This window comes from Coloeus monedula (assembly GCF_965178545.1).
Source record: "Coloeus monedula genome assembly, chromosome: 7".
NCBI classification, from domain to species: Eukaryota; Metazoa; Chordata; class Aves; order Passeriformes; family Corvidae; genus Coloeus; species Coloeus monedula.
The window spans coordinates 37,418,776-37,437,271 of NC_138787.1; the positions used below are offsets into that span (position 1 = coordinate 37,418,776).

At 42.4% G+C, this 18,496-nt stretch overlaps 1 protein-coding gene across 4 annotated transcripts in view; it reads left to right on the forward strand.

The window, feature by feature from the left end:
• LOC309574844 (uncharacterized protein) overlaps nucleotides 1-18,496 on the forward strand; it is a 68,881-nt gene that overhangs the window by 33,992 nt on the left and 16,393 nt on the right. For all 4 annotated transcript variants that reach the window (XM_082284774.1, XM_082284772.1, XM_082284773.1 and 1 more), the window contains one exon: nucleotides 282-411. In XM_082284774.1, coding sequence (XP_082140900.1) covers nucleotides 282-411 — 130 coding nt within the window. The remainder of the gene's footprint in view (nucleotides 1-281; nucleotides 412-18,496) is intronic.

Genomic DNA, 18,496 nt, shown 5'->3' on the forward strand with positions numbered 1-18,496 from the left:
TGAACTCTGGTGACAAGCTGCTCCGAGCCTGCGAGCTTTCACAGGAAAATGCTCTGTATGAGTCTAAAATGATCCTGTTAAGTTTTGTGCAAAAGATGGGGAGTTCACCATATGAGCTCTGGTAGGAGCAGCATGCCTGTGAACTTCTGGGCAGCGTGGGGTTAGAGCTGGCCATGGAAAAGGGTCTGTGCCATGAAAAATTTTCAAGCCTTTTAACTTGTTTCTATTTCTCAGGAAAGAGAAAATAAAACCTTCGGAATTTTTCTTTTTTTCCTGCAAAGTGTCATGGAGTTAGGCTCTGGAGCACATCTTTCCTTCTGGATGTTGTCAGCAACGTTGGGAATGTCTTCAGATTTGGGATTTGGACCTGGACCTCCCACCATCCCTGGGTGCGTAACCATCAGGCTATGGGTGAGTCTGGATTGGCTTCCTCTGTCTTTCCTCTGGCTATCCAAACCCCTCATCCCAGACTTAAAATCCTGGCAAAGGCATTTTTTGAGAAACAGCTACATCTCTGTGAAAGTTTCAATGCTATTACAATTTTTTGATCACTGGAGTTTTGGTGAACTGTTTTTACTGGGAGTTTTAATGGTTGTGACTGGTCTGTGACCTCGGTGTTATGACATGCCCTGGTGACATTTACTGTCCCTCTTCTTGGAGCATGGAACAGACTGATTTTGGTACAGATCTCAGTAATGAGAGACGGTCATTGATGTTTGTTTCCTTATAAGTTGGGGTGTTGCTCTTGAAAGGGAGTTATTTGGAAATCCTCACCTAGAGGTGAGAAGTACGTCCAGGGAGTTATTTCCAGGTGTTGCTGAGCATGAAAGTCTTGATAGCTGCCTGTTTTCTATCTTTTCCTCTTACTTGAGCTTTGCCCTCCTATATTCCTGCACTGTTTCCAGTATTTCTGTGTTTCTGCAGCCAGGTGACTGTGCAGACCGCTCCCAACATGCTCAGAGCTTATTCACTTCCCCGTAGAACTATCTTTGTGGTTTTCCTCTGTCTCTATAGTCTCCTAATTCTTTTTCATAATCTTTCATCTTACTCAGTCTGAGTATGTGCTAGTTTTTTCCTTCCCTAGAAACTTCTCAGTTATTTTGCTTCTCAGACAAGGGGATTAAGGACGTCCTTTGAAACCAGTGGTCATTTCACCATGGACTTTAGAGACAGTGAAGCTCTTGAGGACCAAAATGGTGAATACAACACAAAATCAGCCTTGATTTAATATTGTGAACTTTACAAGTTCTCTGTTTTCTGCTTTTCTGCTTGGACCTCTGGCCCACTGTGTAAAGAATTCAGGATGTGGGGGGTATTGAAAGAAACCACCATCACTTTCCGGAGCAGAATTCAAAGGAAAGTTCACTTTTCCCATTGCTTTTTATGTTTTTTCTATTCCTAGTGCTTACTCTATTTTTTTTTTCTTTCCATGCTGCTGTTCTAATTTTTTTTCCCACTTTTAATTTCTCTATTAACTTTAATTAGGCTCATGAGCTTGATCACCAGGTGGGTTGTCCCCAAGCTTCCACAGCAATGTTTTCCATCTGCAGCAGGCTTGCAAGGGAATTTTGTTAAGCTGCAGATAGGAGATAGGAGCCTAATGTGATCGGATCCGGCGTACTTCATTGCTGAGTGTTTTTTATATCTGGTGAATTTGCCAGGAAGTGTTATATATTTAATTATTTTTAAGCAGGCAGGCTCAAGAGCCCCTGATCAGTGGGGTACCAGAGTGTGAGTGAGAGAAGAGGGATGTGGTGTTAGCCAGGGGAATGATTCATACCTCTGAAGTTAACCAAATGCTCGTGTATCTCGGGGAAGTAGCTCTGCATCTTCCAACTGCCTTTTTCTGGGGAAAATGCAGTGTAGGGAAAAAAAGGGAGAAAAAAATTATATAAAAAAAATCCCTGAATTCAGTTCTGGAGAATCTCAGCAGATGTGAAGTTCAGCACTAGGAAAGAAGATTGGCACACACCTTTTGGGAATTTTGTGCATGGTTTTCCTGGGCAGGTTCTTACAGCGTAAGCTTTTCCTGTCTTAAATGCTAAGTAGCATAAAATATGAGCTATCGGCGTAAATTGCAGTTTTTGTAGCCTTTTTTGGCATATTTGCATATTCATAATCTGCCTTGGGTTTTCTTGTTTTTATTCTTATTCCTTTAAAACTACATTTACCTGGAGAAGGGCTTAGTTCTGAGTGTATAAAATAAGCATTTTCTCCATAGTCGACTTTAATCCTAACAACAGAATTAACACTCAGAGCAGAAAACCTTCTTTGGGTCCTACAGGGCATTAGAACATCTCAGGTGCTGGCTGCTGGTTTAATAAAAGGATAGGATTTCCATTTACTTCAGGCAGGCTTAATGTATTGTTCTTGTAGTGAGACAGTCAGAATGAGTCAGGAGCCAAAGAATACACTTTATAGACACAAATAATCGTAAATTCAGAATGTCACCTTTAGGCAGAGGCATTTTTATTATTGTTAGTGGAGCTGCTGAGTAGGTTTGATGTTTTATTCTCTTGAGTACTAAATGTTCCAGAGTACCACAGCCCTATCTTTATCAGGCTCACAAGGAGGGAGCACAGCCAAACTTGCTTCCTATACTTCTCTATGATTGATAGCAGATGGCATGCTTTAAAATAAACCTATCCATTAGCAGTCCTCAGTGTTTTTACTCAAGGCATTTACAACTGTCTCAACCAGAAAACACATTCGCTCCACAAGCTCGTTTCAGTCTGCAACAGCTGTACAGGTGCAAATCTTTCATTAACTCTTAAACCGTGGTGAAATAAACGCTGCACTGTATTTTATTTTTAGTGGAGGAGGTTGATCTTCAGAGGCAGAGTGGATTTTGTTCTCCCTTTGCATGTGGCAGAGGTTCACGTTAATAAACTGATATTGAAACACGGGAGGTTTAATTCAATCATTTTTCTTTTAATTTTTTTTTTTCCCTACTCCTCCGTAAATCTTTAGGATGTTGTATTGCCAAGAGATAAACGTGGCTGTCTGTAGGTATATAGAAAAAACTGGTGATGTAGCAATACTGAAGGAATTGTAACTCAGGGCTGGGGTTCCTGTGGAACAGCAGCCACCTCCTTCCCCGTCCCTGTAGCATCACCTGGAGTGGCAGCACTGGCTGTAACCCGATGGAGGAGAGGCTGCAGGTGTCCCCCACCTCTGCCTTACACTGGGGTTCTTTTTCTCTATTCTGGTTTATTGAAGAGATGCAGAGAGACACATACTCACATGCCCACACACACACATACATTTTCAACCTGATTCTGAGCTCATTGCTGGCAGGATACTCCATAAATAAATTGCTAAAACCTGTCCCTCTATTCCAGTTATTTTGCGCAGATTTCTATGCAGTACTCATAAAGGCTGTTAAAATTTATCCAGCAATCCTTCCAAAACAATGAACTCCCAAGAACCTCCCAAAACATTAGTACACTACCACCAAGAGCTTAAAATATTAGTAGCAAATCTTTAATATTAGCATTTAGCATTAATATTAGACAAGATCTTAAAATATTAGAGCCAGATAAAAGAGTATTAACAGGGGTATAGGAGTCGTTAAGCAGAATAACCATCACTGACTAAATGGATGCTGAAACTTTAACACGCAAACCAGTGCAGATGATAAGAACTTCACAGAGACAAGAGGATCCTTTCATTTAAAAGGAAGTTGGAGAGAGGAAGGTTAGGGATTTGAAAGCTGGTAAATAAAACAACACAGCGGGAGAAGTTATATAGAACGTGCTGTCTTGTTAGTGGTGATCATGTCCTATGTTATTTTTCTTAAGCTGAAAAGATAAAACAGGAAGACAGGCAATATTCTGTCACAAATAAATGGAAATTGGGGCATTTTTTGTATAAATCCAAAGTAGCAGGAGAAAAATACAAATGTGCTCTCAGCACCATAAGTCTATGTAGGGTAAAGGAGGTGCTAAAATGATTTAGCATGATGGACTGCAGCTACCACGTTCGTTTTATGGCACAACAAACAAAATCTAGGGAATTTGAACTTGATATCATCGAGCCAGGGGAGTTACACCAATGTGGAGAGCGGATCTGCAGTGGGGCAGCCCCTGAGCAGGACTGAGCTCTGGGGTGGCAGCAGGGCCCAGCCCCTGGTACAGGTCTGCCCTGTGAGCACCTGGAGGATTTGGTGCTAAATGAAACAGAGGGGAAAAAAACAAGGCCAGCTGTAGACATAAGAAGTTTAAGAGCATCAGTACTTGCTTCCAGCTAATCTCTCTTGATGACTCCTGTAAGCAGCCATGACTGGTCGTTCTTGTTAATTATTCAAAGCCCCACACCAGTTTTGCAGCTGAGTGGTGTAAGAGGATGTGCAGTGTCCCCATTTCTCAGTCTGACTGGGGAAAAGGCATGAGACATCACTGAGTGACAGCCTGTTTTCCACACGGGAAAGGTGAGGCTGGGAGGGGCTGCAGCTGACCCCATTCCACAGCCACACTGTCACCATGACACCTCACCCCTTCCTGGAGGGTCTGATGAGCAGGACTCATCAGGGTCATACCATATCTGAAAACTATGAGTGTGATGGCTTTTGCTGAAGGTTCAGGACTGCATTCTTGCATGTTGATTAATAATCCAAAACATACGTGATTGCATTCATTAGTGCTCCATCACAGGAGGTAGCAGAAGGAAGAGCGGGCACCCCAGGATCTACATGATGTCCACCATATCCTCAGGCTGCCAGACACCAAAGGGTCACCACTGTGCATATTTTCCCCTATAAGAAAGATGGGGGCAAATTTTTAGCAGGGTCTATCATGATAGGGCATGGGATAAACTGAAGCAGGGTTGATTTAGCTTGGAAATAAAGAAGAAGTTTTTTAATAAAGGAGGTAAAACTGTGAAGAAGGTTGTCCTGAGAAGAGGTGACTGCCCTGTTCCTGGTCAGGTTGGATGGGGCCCTGAGCAATATGGTCTAGTTGAAGATGTCCGTGTTTGCTGGATGGGGTTTGAACTAGACGGCATTTAAAGGTTGCTATCAGAAGATATAGAAAACTATACCCAGAAAAAAATCTATTCCAAAAGGATCTGTTCAAGAGACAACCCTTGAGACAGTGTTGGTATGTGGGATGGGTGTCTGTTGATGCCCAGCCTATACAGATATATTTTACATATATATATATATGCACACACACACATATTCCTCATTATATAATTTTTCAGTTTCATCATAGCAAATAGAATTTATTTCATTATAGCTTTTGGAACTGCTGATGGGGTTTTTTTGTGTGATCCTGGCTTTTTGTTCGGTGTCCAGGTCTGCTCCCATCCACACAGACAGGTCCTTGAGCCTGAAGGAGAAAGTCTAAAACACTTGTCAAAGATGGCTGCTCTTTTTGGTGACTGGTGTTGTGGGGGAAGATATCCCAAGTCAATTTCTGATGTGATTAGGAGCTTTCTGAAGAAAACTTTGCATAAAACATCTTCTACCATATGCAGAATCTTGCACTTTTGATTGCCACTGACCTCACCGTGGTTGTTTCCAAGAGTCATGGTGTACAGGTGCCCAAATATCTAAATATTGGCACATATGTTCTTCCTGAAAGGCAGGGAAATATCTCTTTTTATTTTTCTAAATGGGAGTCTCACTCTCTCAGTTAAACATATTCTTAAGCACTGTATGAGCTTGGGGCCAAAGAACACAGTTTATTATGATACCACAGGTTACTGCGAATTATGTAGGGCCTTTATAGCAATAGTTTCATTTAGTAAAGGAAAAATGAAAAATCCTTTTATTGCCCCTCCAAACCCTTTATTTATTAATGACCTAGAAGGATGCGATGTTGTTATTATTAAGAAATGAACAAATTTTGCCTGGATGGAGTCCAGCACACTCGGAACTGGTGTTGCCTTCTAATAGCTCCTTTTTCTGAATCAAGGAATAAGTCTCAGTTCCATGTCTGAGCTGGTAAATGGAGGGTAGCCAAGGGGGACAGGGAAGGGGAGGGCGGAGAAGGGCTATGCTTAATCCCCAGTGGATTTGCCCTTTCTGTGAATAAGATGGATTTCTGATGCTGGTCTCCATGCCATTCATAGCAGTGTTGCCAGTAGTAAATTTGTGCTTGAAGAACCCCCCATGCCCCCTGCTTTCTTGCCAAAGCTTAACTCAACTAAAATAAATCATATTTTGGAAAGTTAATTATACAGCCAAATAAGAAAAAGGTATTGAAAAACTGTTGTGGGCCTAACATTAAATGAATTTAAATTGGCAGTAAGGAACACTGGCACTAAAAATAAATGCAGTAATATGGGCAAGCGGAAATAATGGAATTTAAACAAAAATGTAATGCCAAACATTGGGATTGGTATTCAGGCCCATTGCAGATGCACACAAACTTTCACAGTTTAAATGTTTTGAATTAAATTTGCTGTTTTATCATTTCAGTGTATTTCTTGGAAAACTAAAATATCAGGGGAATGTAATATTCCCACCTTCAATTGTGTTACAAAAGGTATATATAAGTCCTCTTTAAGGGGAGAACAGCTCGAGGCTGGGGGGTTTAAAAGGAGCTAAGAAACGAGGTACAGCCTAAACAGAAGCAAACCATTAAGAGAAGAGGGAAGCAAAGGGGGAAGAAAAAAGCCAACAAAACCCCCAACTTTAGGAGAAGATTAAAAAAGTTTCCCAAAGGATCAGCATCCTTGAGATTAAACATTCCCATATGTAGGCTGACATTTTAAAATGTGAGTCTTATGAAAGATAAGAAGGAAATGGTGAGAAATGCAACCTTAAATATTTTGAAGCACGACTTCCTGTATTATGTGGCAGTTGGCAAAACTTTCTGGGGAAAGATGCACGCCGCAAAATCCAAGTGCTGAAGAGCATGAGTTTTCCTAAAAGTTTCCTCCTGTTGCTTACTAGTTTGGTGTTCAAAAACTTCCACACCTTTGGAATAGCATCGCAGTATCCCTTCAACGTTGCTTTTAATCTCAAGGACAGATGTTTTAGATCAATCGCTCAAAACGGAACAGTTTAGCAGTCAGAAAACACTGTCAGAAAAGATTTGTTGTAAGGAAGACAAAACCGTGAAATAAAATTGAACTTTTATCCCCATTTGGATGGGAACTGCGCTTGGCTGGGAATCCCAAGGGGATGAAGGCAGTGGCCTATCATGTGTTGAAAAAACAAACAGATGACAGTGCTCTGCAGTAATCAAGCAAACGCTGCTTCTGGGAAATGGTGTGATCACCATTGTTCAGTGCTGCAGGACCTAAAAGAAAGATAATTATTGAAGAAAAGAAGGTGGCCTCGTGACTGGGGTGAGGGAAGACAGGATGAGCCGCTGCCAATGAGCCTGAGTTCCTGCTGGCCCTGGAGAGCCCATGTTTTCCTTGTGGTTAAGGTGTGACATAGCAAGTCTTGGCAGAGCGTCTGGGCTTTGTTTTCCAGTGTTGTTCAAAATCAGGAATGATGAACACACCAGCAGTGGAGGGTGTCAGTATTTCCTGGATACAAGATCCCTTCTAATGGCACTTCTTCCCTGTGAGGGTGGTGCAGCCCTGGCACAGGGTGCCCAGAGAAGCTGTGGCTGCCCCATCTCTGGAAGTGTCCAAGGCCAGGTTGGATGGGACTTGGACCAACCTGGTGTAGTAGAAGGTGTCCCTGCCCATGGCAGGGAGTGGAACAGATGAGCTTTAAGGTCCCTTCCAACTCAAATAATTCTCAGGTTAGAAGATCTTTTTATTTCTGAAAATCCAATGCAGATGGGGTAGTGTCACTCATGTGAATAGCCACAAGCTCTGTGCATCCAGCCAGTAAACCAGAAGTGGTTCTCTCAGAACAGCCCCAACCTCGTGCCCCAACTCAGCATCCTCCTGCTTATCTCTAGATATTTTATAGCAGAAATATTAAAATTTACTCTTTTCCAGAAGGCCTTGTTTTGTTTTGTGTCCCATGGTGGCCTGTTCGTATGCTGACCTGGAGTTCTGCTTGGCAGCGTCTTTTGGTCTAACCATACTGCTGTGTGGTACCTGTTTGGAAATGGCAAATGTTCCTACCAAGGACGGTGTCTTGGGACCAGTTCCACCCCTTTGTCCTGCTCACCCATGCTCCGGTGTGCCACGTGTTTTTCCCTGGCCTTGTACTTTGCTTTCGGAGGTTTTTGCAGAGCAGTGCCTTTCCCTGCCCGCCTCCCTCCGTATCCTCTGTGCTGGATGAGTTTGCATTGTGTGGTGTTTTCCTCTTCATTTATTGCAAACAAATCTGGTCTCTGCCATTTGTTTACTCTTATACTCTGTCTTTATGCCTCGGTATGCATTTTTAATTAGATGCGCTTCAGTTCTTTCACTGCTTGTTAACACTTTCGTATGGTAAGTACCATCTCCACCAGTCCTGCGAGCCTTCTCCGTGCTTAGGAAATTCGGATTTGCTTCTCCTAGCCACAATTATCATTTGATACAGAGGCTTGTTCTCTGGCTGGCCTGTCTGCTGAGTGCTTACACCCTCGTTGTGGTCTTTTAAGGTTGTTTCCTTACGCAGCTGGGATAATCGAAGTGCCCTTATTCTGCTTATAAATATTCTGCATACAGAGAAATAGTGTTTTCGCTATTTGTCTGGGTTGTTTCCGGACTTCAGCAGCTCCAGTTTGGATGCCTGACATGGAGAAGTCCTGGACAAAGCCTGCAGTGTGTGCAGATCAACTGCCTGCATTGTGAGAAGTTCTTCTGCACACGCAGAGAGGGTCCCAGGGATCAGGAATGCGCCGAGTTAGCCCTGAATGCGTTGGCCATCAGTCCTGTGAATGGAGGATAGATGTGTCTGGAGGGGAATACTGGAGTCCCAGACACATGACAGCTTTCAAGAACTGCATCTTTCCTGAGTGCCAGTATTGTTAAAGCATAAAATTACTCTTTTTTTTTTTTTCTTTTTTTTTTTTTTTTTTGCAATAGTGTGAGCCCATTCGTGCTTCCACTGTTCTCTTTTGCCTGTGCATCTGACTCATGCCACAGGCAAAGGACTTCACCCTTGATAACTCCCCTCTATGCCATCAGCTTTCTGGAGATGATCTGGGAACTGGGATGGAAAAACTTGACCCAACTCCACCCTTTCCTTCCAATTTGCCCACCGTGCTGCAGCACTTGCCTTGTGTTGCAGAACCTGTATGATCTCCAGGATTTCACACCCTGTGAGTGACTGCAAGGTTAAAAAGTGACTAAAATGGCTATTTCCATCTCAGTCAGTCTTCCCTGACCTCACTCTCTGGCTGGGGGTGAGGTTGACAAAGGTCACAATCCGCTTCAGAGTGCACAGGGATCGATATCTGCAGAAGCCAGTGCCTGGATTTGCTCCCTTTCCCTTGCCACTGCTGTATTTCACAGTGAGGAGCCAAGAAACATTTCTCCTCCTTCCAAGAAGAAGGGGGAGAAAGAAAAGAAAGGGAAAAATAAAGGAAAAAGTCTTGTCTCCACACTTCCTCCCACCAGGAGGGCATTGTGTTTGGCCTCTGCTCCACTTTTTGTTATAAATTTGCATGGTGTGATGTTTGCTTTGGCCGGTGTGCTGGCAGGGCAGCAGCTGGCATGTCGACACCACGACCGGCTCCTTTGCTGGAAGACTGGCCGGGGCAGGGTCCTCCTCGCCCCCTGTGGCATTGGAGAGGAGATGCTCAGTCTCCGGGAGGCTTCAGGAGGTGGAACACCCTCTTTGAGGGTTTGGGATGTTGAGGGTTGCCTTTTGCACTCAAATGTCGCGATTTCAGCGTTGGTGGCGGCAGCAGGGAGCTCAGCACTGAGCCTGCGAAAAACCATCACTCCATGGAGCACCCTTGCATTGGCAGGGACACGGAGCACATGGACTAATGGGTCTTTTCCACTTTAATTTCTACTCTAAAACGATTCTTTGTTACTGTTCTCAGACTCGGCGCCAACCGTCACTTATGCCACACACCAGATATTTCTTTCTATTCTGCCCTTAGCTTTGCAGAGAAGCCTTTAAAGCAAACAAACACCAAACTGTGAGAAACCGAGGGAAGATATGGACTGGCCCACTCGTTAGTGCTGGAATGTGGAAACTATGAAGACATCTTTTTTTATTACCAATGCTGGAAAGCACAGTCACTGAGTGGGCTGGGATACAATTTATACTACATGCAGTAGTCAAAAAAAACTGCAAAAATGGGTGTAACCCTGGGCTGTGGTACAACTGGCCTTTCAGCCCCCACTTGAGATCGGGCCATCCCAAGGGGAAACTGTGGTTTGGAATAAGAGCATGCATTTAATTTCACTCGGGGAACTTATTGGAGTTGGCACTTCAAGAAAGAAACTGAAGTATATTTTTTGTCATGATTAGTGGCCCCCTCACCACTACGTTTGATTATGTTGGAAGCTGAAAAGTTAAATTCTTATAAAATGATGATTTACAGTCCGTGATTATCCAGGTAGGGTGCGTGGTTTGCGCCAGCTTGGTCATGGGACCTCAATCTCATCCTATTTCATTGCTGTGAGAAAATAAAACTAGAATGTAAAAAAGCTGAAAACACATCCCCTGATTGCTCAGGGAATTTTCTTAGTCATACGTTATCTTTCCTAGTAGTTTCAGTTATTTTGTCTCCACTAAAACCCATAGCAAAACACTGCCCTGACACTTTCCCCTTGATTTTGGATCCGCAGCAGCCACATTTATTTTTATCTCGTGTCGTCTTTTCCCCTATGGTTATGCAAATCCTTGAAATAGGGGGCACAGGGAAGAAGTAATTTTAAAGCCAGTAAATTCCAGTGGAAGATTTCTTCAGTCACTCTGAGCAGGACTATGCTGGGTGCTGCTGTGGGGATGGGGCTGCCTCCAAACAGCACAGGGGTAGGTGCCAAGCGGGGAGGTTGAATATTTTCCTTGCAGACACATAACTTTGCCCACAGGATTGAAGTCTCTTGCCTTAATGCTCTGCTAAGCTTCTTGGGAAGTACAAAGCTGTGCCTAAGGAAGCACACGTTAGGGAAATGTATCTCCTTATGATCAGCTGCCGGATAAAACCACGGCGTGGAAAGGGTTTGGTGGTGGGTGAAGTGTGAGGCTCATGAGAAAGATCTTGGAGAAAATAAGGGGCATCAGCACTTCATTGCTTTTCCCAGCAATCTTTTTCTCTTTCAGTTAGAACTTGCTTCATTTTGATACGCTTTTTTTTATTATTATTATTCATTCTCCCCTTTTCCCCTGTTCGGGGAATTATTTTGAAATAGTAAAATCTATTTTATTTCAAATTTATCTAGTTTCTTTCCCTTCCCTCCACCTCTCCCCTAATATAACAATATTTCCTTAAACCTATATTTAACTCTTTTGCAGTAGTACTCAATGAATTCCCTGGCTAAAAATCCAGCAGGATTAACACTGGGATGCGCTTTGTGAGCAAACATGTGTGTGCCAATGTACATGTGTGGATTTAAGACCTGTAGAATCATAAGACATAAAATCATTAAGGTTGGAAAAGACCTCCAGGATCGCCGAATCTAACCTTTGACTGATCTCCATCTCTTCAACTAAACCAGAGCACTGAGTGCCACGTCCAGTCATTCCTTGGACACCTCCAGGGATGGTGACTCCACCACCTCCTGGGCAGTTTGACCACCCTTTCAGTGAAGAATTCTTCCCAATATCCAACCTTAACCTCCCCTGGCACAGCCTGAGGCTGTTTCCTCTTGTCCTGTAGCTACAGCCTGCTTTGTAAGTTTTACAGAAAAAGTTGGAGATATCAGAGTGTATGGCACATGTAAGAGCCTCCTGCCAGGGCTGTGCTTTATCCAGTGCTGGGTTAGTGGATGCAATTTGTGGTCAATGTCTGGAATCACATTCAACGCCTGTTTGCTCTTCCTTTGAGTACCATTGCTCTGCTCATTACTGCAACAAATTAACCATGGTCTCTAATCTTCTGTGGGGCCTAAAGTTTCTGCATCCAGCAACACACAGAACCCTATCCTTGCATGATGTGTCAAGGGGCTCTAAATGCATCCTTAAATGCTGCTTAAACTAGGATGAGTTTAAATATCTATTTAAGCTTTTTTCTGTTTTGGGATGGGGAGATGAGGGCGTAAATATTTATGAAAAAAAATAATTTAGGTGCAAGGTCCCAGGTTTGAAAAACTTGGCCCATAAAATAATGCAGCAAGGGTGCTTGTGGTTATATAAGATAACAAAATTCATAACTCATTTGGATTAATCTCTCAAGTTACTACAGGGGCATATTGTGTTCACATCCACATTGCCTGATTACGAATTTATATTCAAGTTTTTCAACCTAATAGATGTACACAGTTTAAAATGGCTGACAAAGGCTATAGGATTTGGTGTATAAACTCTGTCCTCTATGTTCGTGAAGCACCATAGGGATGCCTGACCCTCCTTGGAAAGAGCCGAGTCTCTCCCATGTCAGTCTGCAAAGGAACTGCCCATCTGAATGCCAAAAAAAGTAGAATAAATCATTTCCTTCAGATATACATTTGAATATGCTCAACCTCAGTGCTCTTTTTCACATGTTCAGTTTCTTTGTGAATTCTCTAGAAGTCGAGTTTTTTGTTCAAACTTTTGGACTTCTTGTGATCTGGCTGGAAACTGGAACACATGGAGCCTCGGACGTAATCAGAAAATGTCGTGTGAAAACGAGGACTGCTGGGAGCAGCATCTTTCTTAAATTCCAGCTACTCCGAACTCCTTCCTTGCTGCTCGAGCCCTGAGCTCGCTGGTCGTAGGTCTCTGTGTGCAGTCTGAATTGATTTCTGAGCCCAGCTAAGGGAAAGAGTTAAGCTTGTTCTCCCCTTCTCGTTGGCAGAAAGTTTGCAGTTTAAAATTACATACTGACTCTGGTGTAGAGACACAAGAAATTATAGAGCAGACACTGTCCAGGACAACGTATAATTTAAAATGTACTAAAGAATGTATACCACATGGCAAAGTAAGTGAAGTGCTTCTTCAAATATAAGTGTTTTGCATAGAAAGGCTGTAATTATCCACTCCTAGGGAAATGTTTGCATTCATTCTAAATCAATATTTACTATTCATCTCTTGTGTTCAACAAAACAAGGATTTAACATTTTTTTGTTTTAATGAGGTACTAAGACTGCAATAATACTACAATGTAATTGTCTTGATACAAAATATTGCTAAATTGTGTTGCTATTTCGGGAGCAAACAGTTTTTAAGAGGAGGGGTGTCCCTATTTGTGAGATGTTACTGCAGTAACACACAATTCAAACCCAGCCAAGCAGGGAGGCTCACCAGTTCCAAAGAGCCGTTAAAGCCGCCTCTCTGTTAAGGCCCTTAACTGGGATCATTCGGGTGAGTCCTCTGTCTCCCCCCCGAAAATATCAGCCTCTTTATAATGATTCCTTTTCAGCTGGCATCTCAACAACCACAACAACGATGTGATTTCTTTCTCTGGTTTTAAGCTTGGGCGTTTTTTTCCCCCCCTCCCAGCATCTTTCAGCCAGGCAGCAGCAGCCGAGGGCGGGCAGTAATTGGGCTGCAGCTGGCTCCACACGCTGGTTCAAACCTGTTGATGTAAATGGAGTTTCCTGAACTTCACCCTCCTGGGAAAATACGGGGGGGATTGGAAAAGTTCGCAGGATGATATCAGAGCTTGATCCTTTATCTTTTTCAAGGAACTGATCTACCTTGAAAAAAGTTTGGTGTGGTACTTGAGGAGGACATGGCAAAGGAAAAAAGTCCTCAAATTGCATGGTAAAGTCACTGCCCATGGTGAGGGGGGGATTGGAACCAGATGATTTTAAGGTCCCTTCCAACCCAAACCATTCTATGATTCCTGCACCGAGATTCGGGTGGAATGAGAGCATCTGAGAAGGATCAGAGTCTCTGGGAGGAACAGCACATTTAATCACAGCCTGTGGCACTGCTATTCTGTGGTTAGGAGGATGTCCTTGCACCAAGCATCCTTCTCTTTGAATTTACCTGGCATGTTTTAAGAAGTAATTCTCAGACTTCTCCAACTTCAAAAAAAAACCCAACAAGCATGCATTTTTGGCACTGCTGTGGCTCCATGTGAATCAAATCAGATAACTGGAAACACTTTAGTTGGAAAATCCTTTAAAATCCTTTTCTTTAATCTCTTATATTTTATTCTTGCACACTGCCCACCATATTCCAGGCTCTAGCCTACCCTTCCCTACACAAAATGCTTCCACTTCTGCTGCTAAAATTCACAGTATGAGCATAGGCTCTTGAGTGGATTTCAATCTTGTGCTCAAGCAGATCGTCCTGTATTTTTTCTCTGAGTCTGAAGTCATTCTTGTCCTCTTAGAAAATCATGTACATAAATGGGGTCAATAGCCCTGAGAGAAGAACAGTCTCTTTCCCCAGCAAATGTTATTGTAACTGGTGTTTTAATTCTCCAGATATCACTCTCAGTGTACTGGGTAACAAAAGGCTGTGTAGTGCCTAATCATTCAGCAGTGATCCAGGGAAAAAGCAGAAGGTTAAGAGCAAGTTCCTAAAGTCTGTAAAATCAATGGGACACTAGAAAGGGAACTGAAGTGTACCAGAAGGGAACTCTTGAGGGTCATTAAAAAAAGCAGAAACTGATTATGAACAGAGCTTTTTACCCAAAGAACTGGAGGGGGCCAGCAAAATCATTCTGCTGCACTCCAGTTAAATGTCTAATAGTGGAGACATTTTCTACACAGCCCATAAAGGATAATGAGGATGCCTTTGATAGCTTTCAAGAAAGTTGTTCTTGTCGGTGTTCAGAAAAACATGATCTGGGCAAGCACTCTGCACATACAGCCCATGGCGATCGTACAGGACGGTGAAAGGGAAGATGGCAGCCCAAAACTCTGCATTCCATCCCTGAAATACATCCCGTCAATTACATGTAGGAAAAATTGTATTGACCTGACAATATGATGTCAACTGCACTGGTGATGAAGCTTGGTGTTGTCTACTGCTTTGATGCCTCACCTTGCTGTGATGGGGGATGTAAGGAGAGGTGACAAAATCGGGTGGCTTCCTCCAGAATGAGTGAGAAATAGGGGTTTGTCCTCAAACTTACTGAAATCGATTACCAACAGCAAAGTTTGGATTAGAATCTAATTGATTTCTTCTCAGTTTCTGTGTTGGGAAAGCAATCCACGGTAGTGGGAATTGGAATGTTTGTTCTCCTCCTGTCTCTGACCCTGATCCTCTGTGCGGTTCTGGGTGAGTCACAACTTTGCTGTGATTCATTTTCCCAGCGAAGAAAATTAGTATGATCCAACTTGCAGATCTTACCGGTGTACTCTAAGAATGATTTGTAAAAACAAATTAAGTGGAATTGTATTTTAGAAGTGGAAGGTTTTACTGGCCACCTTAAAAGTAGAGATCTGGCTCTTAGAGAGCAGACTCTGCTCTGCTTTTAGACTATAGAGCAGTTCTGTTGGGGAAAAATACCAGAAACCTTTCTAGTAAAAATGAACTTTGAGTTCTTTGTACTTCAGAGGAAACAAACGTTTTCTCCAGAAACAGGCGTTCACAGGGATGAACCGAGTGTGAGTCAGTCCAACAGTGCTACAGCCAAATTGTGAAACTTTTGTGTCATCGCCCTGTGATTCCAGCTATCTTCAATTAATAGAAAAAAATGCAGGAAATTCAGGTGGAAGGAATGCATGGAAATTGAAGTCAAAGAGAAATATTCGTTGTGGCCTTGGCAAAGAGAGTTTTCTAAGCTGAAGGAGCTTTTAAGCAATTAGCATCTGCTGTGTGCAATTACTGAGTGACACGCAGCCCCAGATGGAGGGCTCAGAAGCCAGTGGCCATCTGGATTTTGGTCTTTATCAAGGGTAGGCTCTGTTCTGGGTTTCACCTGGCCCAGGAGAGAGACTTCCCTCTGGCCCACATTGCACAGTCAACCGTGAGTCATTGGTGGGGGAAAGAGTGAGACAATTCCTCCAGGTCTCTCAGGTCCAAAGCTTTCTGAAGTCACCGGAAAGATTATGACTGGAGATGTTGACCTCTGAATTGATGCATTGCCCCCAGTTTTCCAAAATGAGGTAAGTTACTCAGCTAAAATCCACCTCTGAGCTGTAAAAGTGGCTTGATGTGCTCCAGCCTCCATAGGGACATATTGCTTGGGAGCCTCAGCATCTGAAATTACACAAAGAAAATCAGCTCTTAAAGGGAGAATTTTGTCAACAGGCTTTTTTATTTACAAAAAATGCAATTAAACTTTTCTTAGAAGTGCTGAGAGGTATCAGACCCAGCCACAGAGACTAATTCTCTGAAGTAATGTAGTTTTAAAAGTGAAACTATAGTTTAGTTTGTGAAATTCAAAAAATAAAAATGAAAACCAACTGACAAACAGTTTCTGACTACTCTGTATCTAAAAATGGGCCACTCTCATTTGGTCTGTTTAAAAATTGTGAACCCATAAGGCTCGTATGCCAAGTTCAGCATGATGAAAATGAAAATTGTTGAGGTATAAACCCTTGGAAAACAGGGTTTATAATGGAAACAGTAATTGACTCTCAACTACCGCATCAAGAATACAATGTTATAATACAAAGCCTCCGTCTTGGGATCCCAGCTCTGCTCCTGACCTCAGGCTGGCAGACAAACACCTCACCACAGAGCTAACTAATGGTTATAGGCTTGGTGTTTTTGTTGTTAGTTGTTTCTCCTTTTTTTTCTTTTCATGCAAGAGCAACATGGCAAGTGAAGAAAATTTATAGGAGCAAAGCAAAATTGGCCAACAGTTCAAAAGTTCTCTCTTGTAAGTTTTTGATATTTTTCCCAATCACTGGTTCTCTCTCAGCTCCTAAGACCAAGGAGATGTCATGATTCTTCTCTGGAAGAACATTTTATTTTGGCTGATAATTGTATTTATCTCAGCTTTACAAATAGTTTAACTGTTCCTTCAAAGGTCACAAATTTGGTTATCCCGAATGGAGAAGACCAAAAAGGACCAATATCTTTGCAGCTGCTGACTTTCCCTTCTCTGCATGACTGACGGAGGAGAGGAAAAGCAAACATTCCATTGATCTTATTAAAGATGCTTCCCAAAGCCTTTGCCTGGGCTGAGCCAGGGTGCTACCGTTGCCACCAGTTTTGGCTCCCATGACATCCTGTCATTTTGGGCTACACAGAAAGTATCAGTTCTAGCTGAAAATATCATTAAAGGTGGTGAAATGGGGAAGATCAGGAAGCTCATCGGGGGAGACCAGCTGTGGTTGGCAAACCCATGTGCGGACATGTGAAATGAAAATACCCTGAGATCAGCATGCATTTTAAAGGGGAAAAAAGGATAAATTCTGCTGAGGTGATTGAGCTTGAAGTACTTTAAAAATTCCTGCTGTTCTGTGAAACAAGAGGTTATCAAATTCATATTTTCTTAAGTATTGAAGGACACAGAGCAGAAGCATTTTCTGTCCATATCTGGTCTTCTTTCAGCTACAGATTAAAAATAAAATTAATTGCTTTGGTTTCTTTAGGCGTTGAAAATGAGACAGAGCCATAAGCTTCGATCTTGGTAGACCTACACCTTCTCCTCTGCTGGCTTTTGCAGTGGCTGTAGTGGTGTTTACAACTGTACCAGGTGGGTGCACAGGCAGAGCAACTCACAGCTTCCTTGGTGATCACTATTGGCACTTTTCAAATCCAAGGAAAGAGGTCATGGATATTCCAGCAGTATAATTTACCTCTTAGGCAAGCTTCCCAGTGATGGGCATTCTTTTTTCTTACCTTTAGCCACTGAACACCTTTCATTGCAAACTATCCTGTTGATGTCAGTGTAGAGAATCTGGAACCTAAGCCAGAATACTATTGTTAAATCTCTTTTTCCTGGAATAGAGAAAATTTACCTTTACTGGCAACCATGCCTTTATTCAAATGCTGTTCCTTGTGAAAATGATTGGGAAATTGCCAGTGCAAACAACAAACAAAAACTCCAAGAACTGGCCCTTTATGATGAGTGATTTATGATTTATGCTCTAAACTATATAAACTACATACTTCTATTTGGATTTTGAAAAAAAAGCCAGGAAAAAAAAACCAACAATAGCTCAGCAAAAAAAATGTGTACAGTTGTGGAATGTTAGTACAGACTTTGGCAAAGGATCAAATAGAGATAAGGCTCGATTCTACAGGGATATTAACATTCTTTAAAGCCATCAATGTGAAATAAATCCGAGAATGTATGTTTAAATTATAAAAAAAAATACAGCATGAATATGCATTTTGTAGTTAACTGTTCCCTGTTGTTTTGGGCTCTTGTCCTGCTTTAGCACGATTTTTTTGAGGAGGAAAATCCTGACTGGAGCACAAGTTACATTTCAAGTCCTATTTTAGGTGGTTTGCAATCGTGGATTTCCCTATTTTTTTCTTATCATTTTTCTTTGATTTGCTTTTTTTAAGAGTATTCTCCAACTCAGCTTGGCACGGCTCAAGTGCACAACTGCAACCTTTTCCATGACCCAAAAGTCAGTGCCACTCTGTGGGTTGGCAGTTTGCAAATAAAACATATCCTTAATGAAGTGTGGAAGCTCCTGT